This window comes from Microcaecilia unicolor, chromosome 4, assembly GCF_901765095.1.
Source record: "Microcaecilia unicolor chromosome 4, aMicUni1.1, whole genome shotgun sequence".
Taxonomy (NCBI): domain Eukaryota; kingdom Metazoa; phylum Chordata; class Amphibia; order Gymnophiona; family Siphonopidae; genus Microcaecilia; species Microcaecilia unicolor.
This window is the reverse complement of record NC_044034.1, coordinates 175,076,818-175,095,527: the sequence shown is the minus strand read 5'-3', so window position 1 is coordinate 175,095,527 and position 18,710 is coordinate 175,076,818. Positions and strand designations below refer to the sequence as shown.

Here is an 18,710-nt window from a genome sequence, read left to right as displayed (position 1 = left end):
GTAACACAGTTGCAGACAGAGGTGGTAAACTTAAAAATGACAACAGAAACTCTTATAAAGGATAAACTAATGGTTTCGAGGAGACTTGAACAGATAGAAAATCATAATCGCCGATTAAACCTGAGGGTGTTAAATTTTCCTGTAGCAACGGGGATTACCCCATTGGATTTTCTAAAGAAATATCTTACCGAAATACTTAGATACCCTCAGGAGGCAATTCCTCCTTTAAACAAAGTTTACTATTTACCACCTTCGAAAACAACAAACATGATACCAGAGAAGTTACCGAATTTACCTTCTGATGGGATACAAGATTTATCTGCTTTATTGGAGGAATCTTTGTCGGAGATTGAAATAAGAAGAACTTTAATTGTATCCTTTATATTCGAACAGGACTTGAATGCTCTAATGAGATTATATTTTAAAAATTCAACTAAGCTCTTTTGTGGTCAAAAGATATGGATATTTCCTGACGTGGTAAAAACAACATAGGATAGGAGGAAAAAATTTCTAACTTTTAGAGAAGAAGTTAAAAGTATTGGAGCTAAATTTTTGCTTGCTTATCCTTGTAAGTGTTGTGTTAAATATCTAGGAAACAAATATGTCTTTTTCGATCCTGACCAATTACAAAACTTTTTGAATGCAAAACGAATAGTTAACTAGATGGTAAATTGTTAATGAAGGAATAACTGATTAAGATATAGAAAATATGGAATTTCTGGACAGGCCTATTTACTTTAAAAAGCATATTATTTGGATATCTCCTCTGTTTCTATCTTCCCTTCCCCCTCCATTATATTGTGGTCTAAGAAGTATAATGTACTATGTTTTTTTTTATTTTCCTTTTACTGATTGGAATTTTATCCAATGTAAATGACTTTTTTTTCTTTCGTGTTACTAAAGCAAGTTGTCTTGTATAAAACTATAAATGCAAAATAAATAAATTAAAAAAAGAAAGATGATGATTGTCCCTTGTACAGTTTGTGTATGATGTGGGTGGTGTTGATGGGGGTGGTGGAGGGTTGCAGAGTTTGTATATGATGTGTGTGTGTGGGGGGGGGGGGGGTGTACAGGGTAGCGGCGTCTGTGCTTGAGAGTGTTTGGAGTGGGGACAATTGCATTTGTTCCCCTGTACTTCCCTTTCCTTAGCCCCTTATTGGAAGGAGGGGTGGGTGGGGTGTGGCCTTGGTTATGTTTTTTTTTGTATTGTTTGAGTTGCATAACCAATTTGGCTTGCCATTCTTGGGGGGGGGGGGGGTGAGGGTAGCATTGTCCTGCACCTTTTTTTTTTTTTTTTGGGTGGTGGGTGGGGGGCTGTGGGTGTGTGTGTGTGTGATTGAGAGAGATAGATGTTGAATGTCCTTGTTAGAGTTTGTGTATTAAGGTGGGTGTGATTGTGTGAGTGTGAGAGAGAGAGATGCTGTCTTTCCCTGGCAGAGTGTGTGTATGTTGTTGTGCGGTGTGTGTGTGTGTGGGGGGGGGGGGGGGGGGGGTTGCCTGTGTGTGTGTGAGTGAGAGATTTAGATTCTTCAGGGTAGAGGTTGTGTATGTATTTTTTGTGTGTGTTGGGGGGGGGGGAGTGTGTGGGTGTGTGTGAGAGACAGAGATCTAGATTCAGTGTGGCAATGTTTGTGTATGTTGTTTTGGGGGGGGGGTGTTTGGGGGTAGTGTGTGTGTGTGTCTGAGTGAGTGAGATGCTTTTGTTACAAGAAATGATTTATTTGGGAAAAAGAGCTCTAGAGAGCACTCGCTACTGTTTATAATTTAAGAGCAGGTGCTGTATTTATAAGTTTTAGGATATTAATTTCTCCACCAATCACCAAAGGTGATAATTGCAATAAATTAAATAAATTAAGTATATATAAAAGATACCATATACTCAGAACACAGACCGTAATTTTAGCTTCAAAAAGGTTGATTTAATATACAATTGCACACGAGAGGTAGGTTTTAAGAGATCTTTACAGATAATCTGTGCTTAAGTAAGGTAAAGTAGCAGGTCTAGATCAAAAGTTATAACTTACAAAGCAGTCTGTTGCAAAGCATTTTGTGGTCCATAGAAGAGCCATGAGGCAGGTGAACTGCAGATCAGGAGCAAGGCATCTGGATTGGTGCTGAAGAGAGAATCTCCTGGAGGGAGAGTCTTGAAGAGAGAAGAGAGAGAGCTTCTGCAGTGAGTGGATCTGAGTTGCTTGCAGTTGGAGAATCTGACTCTTGGGAAACAACTTGTCCTTTTATACCTTGCAAGCTGCAGGAGGATATGCCATGTGGATCTTTGTCCTGGTTTCCACACGACCCTTGTGCATTTGCAAAGCATTGTGGTATCTTGGTCTCATGTCTGCACACGACCCTTGAGTCTTGGTCTCATGTCTTATGACATCACCAGACTTGCTGTCTGGATTTTGCTGGCAAATGGTCTTTTGATGTACAGGGCTTCCTGCTCAGTCTCTGGAGCAGATACACATTACAAGTCCTTCTTTTCTGCACATGTCTGAAAGCTGATGGGAGGGGCAGGTATACCTTTGACAAGCAAATGTCCTGTTTATGGTTTCCCTCTGAGTTCTTTGTTTTCAATGGGGTATTCAGGTCTTTCCCACCTGCTTGTCTCCTTGCCTCTACTGGTTAGGTCCAATCTTTGTTGTGTTGATCAGAGGAATAGAGTCAATTTAAAACTTTAAAGCAGTCTTAAGTCTTTTGTTTAAGGAGTGGGATTCCCCAAAGGGAGAGGGAAGATGGCTTTTGGAATGAAACTATTTTCTCTGCTGCAGTGTCAAATATATATATATTTAAAAGCTGCACAAATATATTGGTGTATATATAATCCAGCAAAATATCATGCTACACATTTAATTCTGATGATTGGCTTATACCATAACACTTTTTCTCCATAGCACAGTTTTTGTTTGATGCTTGTTGGAAGGTGGGGGGTTGGAATGAATTTATGTCTGTGTGTGTGTGTGAGACAGAAACATGTTTTTTTTTTTTTCCCCTGTAGAGAGAGTGTTTGTATGATGTGTGTGGGTGGTGGTGGTAGGGGTTGGTGTGTGGAGGTTGGATGCTTTGGGGAAGGGGGGTGGGTGTTTGAAGGAATTTATGTCTGTGTGTGTGTCAGACATAAACATGCTGTTTTTTCTTGGGGAGTTTTTTTATGATGTGAGTGGTTGGTGTTGGTAGGGGGTGGTGTGTGTGGAGGTTGACAGGGTTTGTGTATGATGTTGAGGGTGGGGGGTGGGGAGAGTGTAGCGGCATATGTGGGGCATAATCTGGCCACTCACCTTGGAAAACATTTTGTCTGCTGCAAGAATTCTTCCCGTTTTTCCGCACCACACCGTTCTTCCCTCTTTCTGTAAATAGTAATGGTTGGCTTTCGGCTGTCATTGTGTGAAATGACAGCTGTTGCTGTGCGGGAGCGGCGAGACACAGTGACCGTTGTTGATGCGCAGGGGCGCTTGGTGTGTGCACGCGACTCGTTTTGCGAGAGAAAGATTCAGTGTCAGCGAGAGGCAAGTTATTTGCTGCGCAGGCCCATTTGGCGTGGTCACACGAGTTTTTTTTTTTGTAGCGATTCTTTTTCCCCGATATACCCGCCCTCGATGTCAACGTCATGACGTTTTTGACGCGAGGACGGAGGTCGATCTTTGTTTTCTTTGATGTGTTTCTTTCATCCCGATTTTCCCGCCCTCGACGTCATCACGTTTTTGACACGAGGGCGGAGCTTACAGAGATGAAGCCTGAGCTTCGGAAGTTTCATACACTTCACTGAAGCCATGGAGTCAGCTTCAGAATGTTGAGGGTGCTTTGTATTATATAGGATTGGCTTGCTGAAAAGCTGTTTATTGAAACTAATTTAAAAAAAATTATATTGCATTCACTGAGTTGCAAAATATGAAGTCTGCAATGTTTATGTGGTAGAAGTGGTTATTGTGGGTACTGTGAAAGTTATTTATGTTGGGTTAATCTTACTCAACTATGAGAATAGAGATTGATTTGGTCAATTTTATTTTAAGGTTAGTTTAAGCACCTTTGAACGATGAATGCTGATTTTTAGTAAACCTTTCTCTTTCAGGTCATTGAACTTGACTTTGATCAATTGCCAGAGGGAGATGAAGTTATAAGTATCCTTAAGCAGGAGCATACACAACTTCACATATGGATTGCCTTAGCGGTTAGTATTGCCAGAGTACATCAGAATTGTATTACTTTTCATTTTGCATGTCATTTCAAATAATGATGACTACATTTTAGAGCTTGTGAAAACTTACTTGATGGAAGAGACCAGTGTTTTTTGGCTGGGAACTTTTTTTTTTAAATTTAATATTTTTAATAGTCCTGGGAAAAAGAATTTAATTTTTGTCAAAAATGTAATTTAGGGAAGAGTTTACTGAGGCGTGCTAGCGTTTTTAGCATTAGCTAACCATGTAGATGCCCATAATATTCTTATATGCATCTGTGTGGTTAGCATTCTCTTAATTTTTAGAACGCGCTAAAAATGCAAGTGCACTTTAGTAAACAGGGCCCTTAATTTGAATATTATAGAAATCATTTATTGACAGTGGCCCAAAATCACTATATTCTGACGGTGGACAAATAAGAAAATTGATTCCATTTCTGTTTGTAAGACCAGGTGTTTGTTTTGTAAAGTTATTATAGGACCTGTGTTACCAAAATATGTAAAAGATCAAGGACTTTGGAGTCTGAGTGATGATGTAATTTTTTTATGCCTCTGTAACTCATTTGTCACAGAATTTAATTTTCAGTACTATGCTACTATAAAGCTAATGTTTTTCTAGTTTGTACTTAAAAATGATACATCATGCTAGACGTTGCTACTGTTGCAGAGTATGCTGTTTTTATTTTGCAGTTAAACTAACATTCTTGGTAATAGTAATAATTGTACATTTCATGTTCTGTAGCTGGAATATTACAAACAAGGAAAAACAGAGGATTTTGTAAAGTTATTGGAGGCTGCTCGAATAGATGGCAATTTGGATTATCGAGACCACGAAAAAGATCAAATGACTTGCCTGGATACACTAGCGGCCTATTATGTACAGCAGGCTCGAAAGGAAAAGAACAAGGATAATAAAAAAGAGCTCATCACGCAAGCCACTCTGCTGTATACCATGGCTGACAAAATTATCATGTACGATCAGGTAAAAAAAATAATTTTAAACCCATTGTATGAATTGAATTAAGCATGGAGACCCAAAGAAAGTGACTGAGAAGGAAATGCTGAAATGCAGCCTCTGACTACATAGCAGATCCCAGTAAGTGTTTAGTTTGGAAGTAGTGAGTTTATTTGACTTTAAAGATGTGCTCACTATGAGGCCTTTTTACTAAGGCATGGTAGGCCTACTGTGCTCTAAAACAGCACTACTGTGGGACGTACTAAGTTGTCCTGCAGTTGTGTTCTACTTTGCACGTGCTAATCCCGAGCTGGAAAATATTTTTTATTTTCCAGCATGGGAGGTGTTTCTGGGGGAGGGTGGAGAGTGGAGAGTAGGCATGCCTGCACTTATCGGGTAGCGCGGGCACATTACCGTGCGCTACAAGATTAGCGTGGGAGTAGGTCAGGAGTCCTTACCGCATCCTAAATAGGTGGCAGTAAGAGCTCCCAGCAGTAATGGTCACTTGCAAATGGGGAAATGAGCACATGCCCCACCCAGTACAGAAAAACCCCTGAATACGGCCATTTTACTGCTGCGCTAAAAGTGGCCTCAGTGCGCAGAAAACCCACCGTTGACAGCACCACCGGCCACTTTTTAGCTCAGCTTAGTAAAAGGACCCCTATGTTTGTAGTGTTGTAAGTTTTTAATGCATTGGTCCCTTTGAGATATTTCATAGTAGCATATGACAGCAGACTATGATGGATAATCATTTCTGTATACCCCTGCTAGCTCTTTATGTTTCAACAATTTTTTATTGATGAGGTCACATGGTATACAATTCCATCTCAGTTTTAATATAAATCGTATAACAGCAAAGTCTAGTACATATTACTAAACCTGAAATGTCCATCATCAATGTTTTCCAAACTTTTCTCCCCTATCCCTTCCTTCTTGTCTACTCCTATATCTATAATGTGTACATGTATAATTACTGTACAATGCATAACTATTAACAATAAACTTTTATATGAAACTCCAATATTTATAACTCGTGTTTTACTCAGTGTATTATCCCAACAATATTTACTGGTGGGTCCTCTTAATGTGCTCCTTCAAAGGATTGTTCTCCTATCTAATAATACACATGTCCCTCTATTATGCATTGAACATTACCCTTCCCACTCCTATACCCCCCTCCCCCCCCAACCTCCCTCCCCCTCTACTCGCTTAAAATGTTCTCTAAACATCATGGTTAATTACCTCTACCTCTGCACATGCTATTCCTACCAGAGTGTAAAATATTGGTCTTGCTTCTTTTGGCACTGTGCTCCTCTTATAATAGGGGCAGATTATTGAGCACTGCGCTTCTCGCTTTATGTGAGATACTGTGTAAATATCTGTTCCAAATTTAAATAAAGGCTTTTCTTTTCTTTGGGATGCCGCGTGCCGCTCTAGCCTCCCATAACATCATCTCATGAAATTTATTCCTCCAAAACCAGATGGTGGGTGGTTCCTCTTGCAACCAATGCCTCAGTATACATTTTTTCCCCACTGCGTATGCCTTACCCAGTGATAGATCCATGTTCTTGTCTGATAGCTCATAGGCCCCCCTTTTGTTTAATAACACCCCTCTCCACGAGGGAATTAGTCTGTGGCCTATGAGAGTCTCAAGGTAATTATGGATCCTTTTCCAGAATATTTTCACTTTGATACAACTCCAAAATGCATGCAGAAGTGTATTTCTCCCTTGTCTACACTTTACACACTGAGCATCCGGTGCACAGCCTGCTCTTGCTGCCTGTGTTTGTGCCATGTATCCCCTATGTAATATCCTATACTGGCTCTCCTGTAGCTCTGCCCCGCTAACTTGCCTGGGGCCCTGCTAGCTCTTTAAAAGGTAAGTGCTTTTGTTCTTTTGTTTTGCACGACATGATTTTGAAAAAAATGTCTTTATTGAAGCGACGTACTCTTATGTGAAGACTTTGAAGATTTAAAGCATATATACACACTAGCCGTTAAGCCCGTTAAAACGGGCGAGATTTGTGTTTTGCAAAACGTAAGAATTCTCACCTCCATCCATCCATGTCCAGCAACCCTGCTCTCTCCCCTGCCCTCCCCGCCCATGTCCAGCAGCCCTCCTGTATCCCCTGGCCTCCCCCCGTCCACCAACCATCCTCTCTCCCCTGCCCTCCCCCCATATCCAGCAACCCTCCTCTCTCCCCTGCTCTCCCCTCCCCTCCATCGATCCATGCCCAGCAACCCTGCTCTCTCCCCTGCCCTCCCCCCATATCCAGCAACCCTTCTCTTTCCCTGGGCCCCCCCCTGCCCTCCCCCCATGACAAGCAACCCTCCTGTCTGCCCTACTCTCTCCCCATGTCCAGCAACTCTCCTCTCTCCCCCCTGCCCTCTCCCCATGTCCAGCTACCCTCCTCGCCGCCGCTCCCTCCCCCCTCCGTTCCGGGCCCCCTGCACTGACATGAGCGCCTCTCACTTCCATGTGAACGCTGCAGGCAGCAGTAGATCGCTCTGCTGCTGCCTGCAGTGCTTCCACACAGAGGTGAGAGGCGCTGTCATGTCAGTGCATGGGGCCCGATACGGAGGGGGGCGGGAGCGGTGCGGCTACGACGTCGGGGATGGGGGGGGTGGAGGTTGGTGTGCTGGCGATGTTCCTTCGTCTCCAGGCTCCAGCGTCAGCGTCCGTTTCCCTCTCTGTTCTGCTCTCTGACATCAACACGTCTTGACACGAGGGCGGGACAGAGAGGGAAGTCTCTACTGCGCATTTGCGGGTGAGTCGGTCACTTGTCATTTATATGTTTGATACGTATTTTAAAAAGTTGGAAGGTTTTTTGCCGATGATGAATGAGTATGAGATCGTTTTGATCTTTACAGCTCTTTGAATCTGTTTTGATCTTGAGCTCTTTGAGGCTTTTTCCTTCCTTTGTTTTACACTGGTTATTTTTCAGCAGTGGATTTTTTGAGTGATTTTGTAGGAGTGCTGTGCCATTTTGTATTGTTTTGGATAACCAATTTACCTAGAAAATATACATCATAACAAACATGCTTATAATCGCACTATAACCATAAAACTAAGCTCAAATTCCATATCATCAAGCTGATCAATCCATAGACTGGTGGTTGTGTCCATCTACCAGCAGGTGGAGATAGAGAGCAAACTTTTGCCTCCCTATATGTGGTCATGTGCTGCCGGAAACTCCCCAGTATGTTCTCTATCTCAGCAGGTGGTGGTCACACACAGCAGCAGCTCTGGCTAGGCCTCCAAGCCTAATCCTTAGGTTTTGTTGAGGCCTGGGGTTGAGGGCTCTTTTGAGCAAGTGCAAACCTGGTGGTGCCAGGTCCCTCCTTTTCTCCCCCCTCCCGCTGGCTCCGTTTAAAAAAAAAAAAAAAAAAAAAAAAATATATATATATTTTTAAACGTCTTTAAAGGCGTTTAATTCGACGTTTCTTTAAACGTTCATTGCAGCTACTCACTGGGACACCAGTTCGTTACAGCTCGGAGCGGCAAGCAGGTAATTTTACCTTTTTATAGCGGGCAGGGGGTTCCCCGATTCTTCTCCTCGTGGCAATGGCGTCGGAGGGCGAGGGCGCAAAGGGTCGCTCCCCGGATCGCTGGAGCGCTTCTAGAGGGGATACGGGGGTTTTACAACCTGATTCGCCCTTGATGGGTGATAGTTTAGTGACCGATGAATGTCCCGGTCGTTCCTCCGGCGTGGCGGTTTTTTCCCGCCATAAACGCCCATCCCCCGCTCCTCGCCTCCGCCATCTTGGCCGGCCACGCGGCTCGGACGGCTTCTTCGGGGCCGCCCTTGAGGTTGGAGACATTAATGCCATGAACGCCCTTAATTTGGGCAACGGCACAAAAGCGGCTAAAGTTAAGCGCCGTTCTTCCCGCGCGGCTCCTTCACGGAGTTTCGCGCCGGACGCCATTTTGGATGCGCAGCATGTCTCTCCCCCGCTATTGCGAGCGCCGGTTGAGAGTGCGTCTAGGGCTGTTGCCCAGGCTGCGGAAGTGCACAGTCTGGGGGGTTTCTCCCCCGAGTTTGTTTTGCTGCTGCATCAGGCTTTCCTCATGCAAAACGCTGCCCCTGCTCCCTCTTCTGATAAAGAGGTTGAGGTTCCCAGAGGTAAACGCCCTCGGGTTGATTTCCAGGCCTTGGAGGACTTTTGTCTCCTCCGATGTAGATGAGGGCAGCGTGTCTGAGGTCTCCCAACGATCCTTTGCGGATTCCTTGGAGGAGATAGATCCCCGCTCGGATGGAGCGGATGACCCCTCTGCAGCGCGGCTTTTTAGCCCAGAGGATTTGCCCAACCTGTTGTTACAGGCCATGGACACTTTGAAGATTTCCTCTCCGGAGGACGTCTCTCCCTCAGCCCCTGTTGGCTCTGCCATTATGCTGGGGACGAAGCGCCCGCCTAGAACCTTCCACGTGCATGATGCCATGCACACCTTAATTGCGGCTCAATGGGATGTCCCGGAAACGAGCCTTAAAGTGGCTAGGGCTATGTCCCGCCTCTATCCTTTGGCTGTGAGTGAACGTGAGGCCTATCTGTGGCCTACCGTGGATTCTTTAATCACTGCGGTGACTAAGAAAACGGCGTTGCCGGTGGAAGGTGGCACGGCCCTAAAGGACGCCCAAGACAGAAGATTGGAGGCGGCCTTAAGGTCGTCCTTGGAGGCAGCTGCTTTAAGTTTGCAGGCCTCAGTTTGCGGCTCCTATGTGGCCAGGGCGTGCCGGACTATGGTGCAGCGGGCTTCCCCCTCGGATCATTCCTTGAGGGCTGATTGGCCGGCCCTGGAATCGGGCTTAGCCTATTTGGCAGACTTGCTGTATGATGTCTGGAGAGCCTCAGCTAAAGGCATGGCTCAGACAGTCTCTGCGCGGCGGTGGCTTTGGCTGAAACATTGGTCTGCTGACCACGCCTCTAAATCCCGCCTGGCTAGATTGCCTTTTAAAGGCAAGCTGCTCTTTGGGGTCGAGCTGGACAAAATCGTGACCGATCTCGGCACGTCTAAGGGCAAGAAATTACCAGAGGTCAGGGCTCGGGTTAGTACTCGTCCCGATACCTCCATACCGCCCGGGCAAGTCGGGTTCCTCTGCCCCCTCTTCCTTCAAGAGGAATTTCTCCCCCAAGCAGCATTCCTTTCGCAGAGACCGCCGTCCCGGAGGTGCTCCCTCCGGTCCTCCCCCAGGGTCTCGTACCCAATGACGGGGCCTTGGTCCACGCCCCAGTGCAGATTGGAGGACGGCTGTCCTCGTTTCTGGGCGAGTGGACCACTATAACTTCAGACGCGTGGGTGCTGGAAGTCATCAGAGACGGCTACAAGCTAGAGTTCTGCCAACCCTTAAGAGACGGGTTTGTACTCTCTCCCTGCAAGTCTCCGGTCAAGCTGTGGTAGTGCAGCAGACCTTGGACAACCTGATCCGCCTGGGTGCGGTCGTTCCGGTGCCAAAAAATCAGATTGGCAAGGGACGTTACTCCATTTACTTTGTGGTTCCAAAGAAAGGAGGTTCTGTCCGGCCTATCCTCGACCTCAAAGGGGTCAATCGGGCCTGGAAAGTGAGGCACTTTCGCATGGAGACTCTCCGCTCTGTTATAGCGGCAGTGAAGGCAGGAGAGTTCTTGGCTTCCTTGGACATCAAGGAAGCGTACCTGCATATTCCCATCTGGCCTCCTCTCCAACGCTTTCTGCGTTTTACAGTCCTGAGACGACACTTCCAGTTCAGAGCCCTCCCTTTCGGGTTGGCTACTGCTCCGCGGACCTTTTCCAAAGTAATGGGGGTCATAGCGGCCTTCCTGCTAAAGGAAGGAGTACAAGTCCATCCTTATCTGGACGACTGGTTGATCTGAGCCCCCTCTTATGCAGAGTGCGGCAAAGCTATGGACCGGGTAGTTGCTCTTTTGAGCTCCCTGGGATGGATCATCAACTGGAAGAAGAGCCAGCTGCGCCCGACTCAGTCCCTGGTGTATCTGGGAGTTCGATTCGACACCCAAGTGGGCAGAGTGTTCCTGCCAGACAATCGGATTGTCAAGCTTCAGGCTCAGGTGGACTAGTTCCTAGTAGCCTCTCCTATTCGGGCTTGGGACTACGTGCAGCTGTTGGGCTCTATGACGGCCACGATGGAAGTAGTGCCCTGGGCCAGGGCTCATATGAGACCACTACAGCTATCTCTGCTGCTGCGCTGGACTCCGATGTCGGAGGATTATGCTGTGCGCCTTCCCGTGGACCCAGCAGTGCGCAAGGCGCTGAGCTGGTGGACGCAGACAGACAAGTTGTCTGCAGGATTGCCTCTGGTGACCCCGGAGTGGATTGTCGTCACGACAGACGCCTCTTTGATGGGCTGGGGAGCCCACTGCTTGGGAAGGACAGCGCAGGGGCTCTAGTCTCCGGCAGAGGCAAGTGGTCTATCAACCTCCTGGAACTCAGAGCCATTCGCTTGGTGTTATTGGAGTTCATCCCGGTACTCGTGTTGAAGCCTGTACGGGTCCTGTCGGACAATGCCACGGCTGTGGCCTATATCAACCGCCAGGGAGGTACCAGAGCGCCCCTCTAGCCAAGGAGGCTATGAGTCTTTGCCAGTGGGCGGAAGCGAGCCTGGAGCAGCTTTCAGCGGCCCACATTGCCGGAGTCATGAATGTCAAGGCGGACTTTCTCAGTCGCCATACCTTGGAGCCTGGAGAGTGGCAACTATCTGCTCAGGCGTTCTTGGACATCACGAAGCGCTGGGGCCAGCCGAGCCTAGATCTGATGGCGTCATCGGCCAATGGCCAAGTGCCGCGGTTTTTCAGCAGAGGACGGGACCCTCGATCCCTGGGAGTAGATGCTCTTCTCCAACAGTGGCCGACACAAGAGCTCCTCTATGTGTTCCCGCCCTGGCCCATGTTGGGCAGGGTGCTAGACCGGGTGGCAAAGCATCCCGGCAGGGTAATCCTGGTGGGTCCGGATTGGCCCAGACGTCCCTGGTATGCGGACTTGTTCAGGCTCTCAGTCGACGATCCTCTGCGGCTGTCAGTGGAGCAGGGCCTGTTACATCAGGGTCCCGTGGTGATGGAGGATCCCTCTCCCTTTGGTCTTACGGCCTGGCTATTGAGCGGCAGCGTCTGAGGAAGAAGGGCTTCTCAGACAAGGTCATCGCCACTATGCTGAGAGCGAGGAAGCGCTCTACTTCTACTGCTTACGCCAGGGTTTGGCGTATCTTTGCAGCATGGTGTGAAGCAGGCTCACTTTCTCCCTTCACTGCTCCAATTTCTTCAGTGTTGGCGTTCCTGCAAGAAGGTCTGGAGAAAGGCCTGTCGCTCAGTTCCCTTAAAGTCCAGGTAGCGGCTCTGGCTTGCTTCAGGGGCCGCCTGAAGGGTGCTTCCCTGGCTTCGCAGCCAGATGTGGTGCGCTTTCTCAAGGGAGTTAATCACCTGCGCCCTCCTCTGCACTCAGTGGTGCCTGCGTGGAATCTCAACCTGGTGCTAAGAGCATTGCAGAAGCCGCCTTTGGAACCCTTGTCGAGGGCATCTCTGAAAGACCTGACGTTGAAAGCAGTCTTTTTGGTGGCTATCACTTCAGACAGAAGAGTTTCCGAGCTCCAGGCGCTCTCATGTCGAGAGCCTTTTCTGCAGTTCACTGAGGCAGGAGTGACTATTCGCACAGTGCCTTCCTTCCTGCCCAAGATTGGTTCTCGCTTCCATGTGAATCAGCAGCTCTGTCTCCCTTCCTTTCGTAGGGAGGACTACCCAGAGGAGTACTCCGCTCTTGAATATCTGGATGTGAGACGAGTCATCATCAGATACTTGGAAGTGACCAATGATTTCCGGAAATCGGATCATCTGTTTGTCCTGTTTGCAGGTCCTCGTAAGGGTCTGCAGGCTGCTAAGCCTACAGTGGCAAGATGGGTCCAGGAAGCCATTGCAGCGGCTTATGTGGCCGCGGGGAAGGTGCCGCCTATCCAGCTGAAGGCTCACTCCACGAGAGCTCAGGCGGCCTCGATGGCAGAGGCCGGATCCGTCTCCTTGGAAGAGATATGCAAGGCGGCAACGTGGGCTTCGGCTCATACATTCTCCAAGCATTACCGTTTGACTGTGGCTGCACGGGCGGAGGCCCGGTTTGGAGCTTCAGTGTTGAGGTCAGGGATTTCTATGTCCCGCCCTGGGTGAGTACTGCTTCGGTACATCCCACCAGTCTATGGATTGATCAGCTTGATGATATGGAAGGTAAAATTATGTGTAATCATACCTGATAATTTTCTTTCCATTAATCATAGCTGATCAATCCATAGCCCCTCCCAGATATCTGTACTGTTTATATTCTGGTTGAATTTTAGGTTCAAGTTTAGCCTTCAGTTACTTCAGGAGGACTTCGTGTTCAAGTTCTTCTTTCACTTGGATTCTTCAAGAGTTGAGACGAGTTTGTGTTACAGTGAGCTGCTGCATTCCTCTCCCCTCCGTTTTACGGGGCTGGATTGAGACATAAATTCTGCCGGCACTCCCTCCCGCTTCGTGCGGCTGTAGGGCAGCTTTGTACCCCTCCCGCTTCGGCGGTGTTAGGGTCAGTCAGCTCCTCCCGCGGTTGCGGTTGCAGGATAAGCCAGATCCCCCCGCATCGGCGGGTGTGGTGTCCCTCCCCCGCTCCGCGGGGATGAGCTGGACGGATTCCCCTCCCCCACTTGTGTGGGGATGAGCTGGGTTAATTCCCCTCCCCCGTTTCGGCGGTGGTGAGCTGGGCAGAGTGTCCCTTCGTGGGTGTAATTCTCTAAGTGCTGAGTCCTGCGGATGGAGCTTTGATATCGACATACTGAGGAGTTTCCGGCAGCACATGACCACATATAGGGAGGCAAAAGTTTGCTCTCTATCTCCACCTGCTGGTAGATGGACACAACCACCAGTCTATGGATTGATCAGCTATGATTAATGGAAAGAAAATTATCAGGTATGATTATACATAATTTTACCTTCTTTATAAGGCTAATTCCTTGTCATCAAGCAGATGCCTTTCCCACTCACCTGAGCCTCCGGAGTTCTATTTACCTCTGCTTTCCTCACAGCGTTAAAAAAAAAAGTTGCGTCGCGCTTTGGCGCTTAGATGCTGGAACAGAGGTTTTTCCTTGCCTTTTTCTGTGGGACCGGAGCTGTGATACTCGGTCCAGTGAGGTAAGAGTGTTTTCTGACTCCTCCGGGGTGGGCCCGCGATCGGGGCGATTTTGGCGCGAACCTCCATTTTGAATTTTACCGCCGTTTTCGGCGATGGCTGCGGAGACAGTAAAGCGCTGTTCCAAGTGTGGCAAGCGCAGATCAGCAGCGGGGCTCTGTAAATCGTGCTGTACAGACGTTAAGAGCCGGCCCGAGCATGGCAAGCGACGATTCTTCGCGCTCTGAGCTGGCAGCGGGTGCCATTTTGAATTTACCACATGGCGCGACTTCCGCTGAGACGGAGAGTCCTGAGCCCGGGGGGAGGCCTCGGAGTGAGGCTGATATGGGAGCTGCTAGACCCGGCAGAGATCCGGGTGCCCAGGGTGAGTTTTTCTCCCCTGATTTTGTCTTATTAATGCATAAAGCATACATGCTTAAAAGAGCTCTCCCACAAAGCCCGGCACGGTCCTCTTCTAATGCCCCCCCGGTGGATTCTAGCCTGGGTATGCCCTCTGAGGCGTTATTCCCTGATAATTGGCAGAATATGAAGCGCAGAAGGGCTCATTCCCCTTCAGAGAGTGCTGCACCTCCTCCCCCCCCCCCCCCCCCGTGGTCGGGCTGCGAGGATTCAAAGGACTCTGGCAGGCCTTCATGGTCTGAGGAGCCAGAGTCTGGTGCAGAAGTGACTCAGGATCTGGACGATCCCTCCGCGGTGAGGATTTTCCACCGTGATGAGCTGCCAGCGCTTATTTCTGATGCCCTGCAGGCTCTCTCTATTGAGGACCCTGCCAGTGGCACAGCCTCCTCTGTGAATCCTAGGATGACTAGTACCAAACAGCCTGCTCGAGCCTTTCCTTTGCATGACTCCATCCAAGAGCTTATTTCGGCTCAATGGGCTGACCCCGAGGGACCTTTGAAAGTTTCCATGGCTATGGGGCAATTATACCCTCTGAGTGAGGAGCATATGGCTCGCTTTGCTATGCCTAAAGTGGATGCCCTAGTCACAGCTGTGACAAAGACAACTACCCTCCCTGTTGAAGGAGGTGTTGCCCTGAAGGATATTCAAGACCGTAGACTGGAATCAGCACTTAAACGGTCATTTGAAATTCCAGGTCTCACTATTCGGGCGTCTGCATGCAGTTGTTATGCTGCTAGAGCCTGCCTGGCTTGGTTGCAACAGGCAGTGGAACAGCCCGGTGATGGAGCGGAGCCCTTTTCAGATGTGGCTCCGCGGATGGAGTCGGCCTTGTCCTTTCTTGCTGACGCCCTTTATGATATTGTCAGAGCTTCGGCTAAACACATGGCAGTAGCAGTGGCGGCTCGCCGTCTTCTTTGGCTACGGCATTGGGCGGCGGACATGGCCTCTAAGCAAAGGTTGGTGAAGTTGCCCTTTCAAGGCCTTCTCCTGTTTGGTGAGGAGTTGGAGAAAATTGTGAAGGGCCTGGGTGAGGCTAAACCCCAGCGCTTGCCTGAAGATAGGCCTCGGCCTTCCTCTAAGGGTGCGGCGGTCCACTCCTCTTACAGACCTCGCTTCCGTGAAGTTCGAAGGTACCGCCCGGGGCGTTCTGCTGGGTTCACTTCTCATGCCCGTTTTCAGCAGAGGAACTCCTTTCGCTCGGACAAACGTTCCACAGCCACTGGCTCAAGGCCTGGAGTTCAGGGGCGACCCTCTCAATGGTGGTGCGCCGGCCCTCTCTTCGAGTCCTGTCATCGGAGGACGTCTTTCCCTCTTTGCCGAGGAGTGGGCCAACATTTCCTCAGATCAGTGGGTCTTGGACCTGATTAGAGACGGTTACAGAATAGAATTCGACGCCCCTGTAAGAGACGTGTTTGTGGAGTCCCGATGCGGTTCTGCTGCCAAACGGGCGGCGGTATAGGAGACTTTACAAGGTCTGATTCAGTTAGGGGCCGTGTCCCCGGTACCTCCCGCCGAACACGGCTGCGGCCGCTACTCCATCTACTTTGTGGTGCCGCGAAAAGGAAGGTCTTTTCGCCCTATTCTGGACTTAAAAGAATTAAACAAGTCCCTGAGAGTGCGGCACTTTCACATGGAAACCCTGCGCTCCATCATTGCGGCGGTACAGCCAGGAGAGTTTCTTACGTCTCTGGACTTGAAAGAAGCTTACTTGCACATTCCAATTTGGCCCCCGCACCAGAAGTTTCTGAGGTTTGCGGTGATGGGAAAGCATTTCCAGTTCCGGGCCTTGCCTTTTGGTCTCGCCACAGCTCCCCGCACCTTTTCGAAGGTTATGGTGGTAGTAGCTGCCTTTCTAAGGCGAGAGGGTATTCGGGTTCACCCGTACCTGGACAACTGGCTCATTCGAGCAAACTCTGCTGCAGAGAGTCAGCATGTAACAGCCAGAGTGGTCTCAGTACTTCAATCTCTGGGCTGGGTCGTCAATTTGGCCAAAAGTCACCTGACCCCCTTGCAGTCTCTAGAATATTTGGGGGCCAGGTTCGACACAGCCTCGGGGTATGTGTACCTACCCGAGCAAAGGCGGTGCAAGCTTCAGAATCAGGTCCGTCTGCTCCTGAGGATGCCCCGCCCGCGAGCTTGGGACATTGTCCAGCTGCTTGGATCGATGATGGCCACCATGGAACTGGTGCCCTGGGCGAGAGCGCACCTGAGACCTCTACAGTATGCTCTACTACAAAGATGGTCTCCAGTATCTCAGGATTACCAGTGCAGACTCTCTTGGCTCCCTGCGGCCCGACTCAGCATGGAGTGGTGGCTCTCAGACAGCATGCTGCAACGAGGAATGCCGCTGGCGCTCCCCGATTGGTGCCTAGTGGTGACAGATGCCAGTCTGAAAGGCTGAGGTGCACATTGCAAGGGGAAGCATGCCCAGGGTCCATGGACACCCGAGGAGTCGGAGTGGTCCATCAACCGCCTAGAGTTGAAAGCGGTGTTTCAGGCGCTTCTGGCCTTTCAAGTGACCCTGGAAGGATTGGCTGTCAGAGTGATGTCGGACAACACGACAGCAGTGGCCTACATAAATCGACAAGGCGGCACTCAGTGCAGAGCTCTAGCTGCGCAGGCCGAACAAATTTGCCACTGGGCCAAGCTGCATCTACAGTTTCTGTCGGCAGCTCACATTGCAGGTCAGAGCAACGTGCAAGCCGATTATCTAAGCAGGCATCAGATCGATCCAGCGGACTGGGAACTTGCAGACGAAGTGTTCCTGCAGATATGTGCCAAGTGGGGCAAGCCTGTGATGGATCTAATGGCGACAAGCTCCAATGCCAAAGTCCCGTGCTTCTTCAGCAGACGGAGAGATCCTCGCGCGGCGGGGTTGGATGCCTTGGCTCAACCCTGGCTTCCGGGCCTACTGTATGTGTTCCCTTCGTGGCCCTTGATAGGGCGAGTGCTCCTGCAGATTCAGCTGCATCCAGGAGAAGTGGTTCTCGTCGTCCCAGATTGGCCCAGGAGGCCTTGGTATGCGGACCTCCGACAGATGCTCGTAGAGGATCCCCTTCAGTTACCTCTGGTTCCCAACCTGTTGTCACAGGGTCCGGTGACCATGGAGGACGCCGGCCAATTTGGTCTTATGGCCTGGCGATTGAGAGGGTGCAATTGAGAGGCAGAGGCTGTTCCAATAAAGTAATTATCACTCTCCTGCAAGCCCGCAAGCGTTCCACTTCCGTGGCTTATGCCAGGATTTGGCGCCAGTTTGAAGTCTGGTGTGCTTCCAGAGAGATCACACCCCTGCGGGCTCCTGTCTCGCCGATTCTGGACTTTTTGCAGGATGGTGTACAAAAAGGCTTGGCCTATAATTCCCTGTGGGTGCAAGTGGCAGCATTGTCCTCCCTGCGTGGCAAGGTTGAAGGCGTGTCTTTAGCTGCTCATCCGGATGTGGCACGGTTTCTTAGAGGGGTGCTTCGGCTCCGTCCTCCCGTGCGTGCACCTTGTCCAGCTTGGAACCTGGGGCTAGTGCTGAAGGCCCTTCAGGGTGCTCCCTTTGAACCGCTTCGGCGTGCTTCAGAGAAAGATTTGACACTGAAGGCCGTCTTGTTAGTGGTCATTACTTCGGCGAGACGGGTGTCAGAGCTCCAGGCTCTGTCCTGTAGAGATCCTTTTCTGCAGTTTTCAGAGTCCGGGGTCACGGTTCGGACCGTGCCTTCCTTCTTGCCTAAGGTGGTTTCAGTGTTTCACCTAAACCAACCTATTTTCTTGCCCTCCTTTGTCAAGGAGGAGTTTCCAGAATCTTTTGGGCAATTGCACCTGTTGGACGTGCGCAGGACTCTGCTGCAGTATCTGCAAGTTACTAACTCTTTCAGGACCTCTGATCATCTGTTTGTTTTGTTATCAGGTCCTCGCAGAGGGTTTCCAGCGTCTAAAGCCACTATTGCCCGCTGGCTCAAAGAATCTATCTTTTCAGCTTATTTGCTTGCCGGCCGGCCTCCGCCTGATGCCTTTAAGGCGCATTCCACTAGAGGAATTTCCTCTTCTTGGGCTGAAACTGGAGC

At 49.3% G+C, this 18,710-nt stretch overlaps 1 protein-coding gene across 1 annotated transcript in view; it reads left to right on the top strand.

Moving 5' to 3' along the window:
- Positions 1 to 18,710, top strand: part of CTR9 (CTR9 homolog, Paf1/RNA polymerase II complex component) — a 280,854-nt gene that overhangs the window by 19,052 nt on the left and 243,092 nt on the right. The window contains exons 2-3 of the mRNA XM_030200983.1: positions 4,067 to 4,165; positions 4,914 to 5,153. Coding sequence (XP_030056843.1) covers positions 4,067 to 4,165; positions 4,914 to 5,153 — 339 coding nt within the window. The remainder of the gene's footprint in view (positions 1 to 4,066; positions 4,166 to 4,913; positions 5,154 to 18,710) is intronic.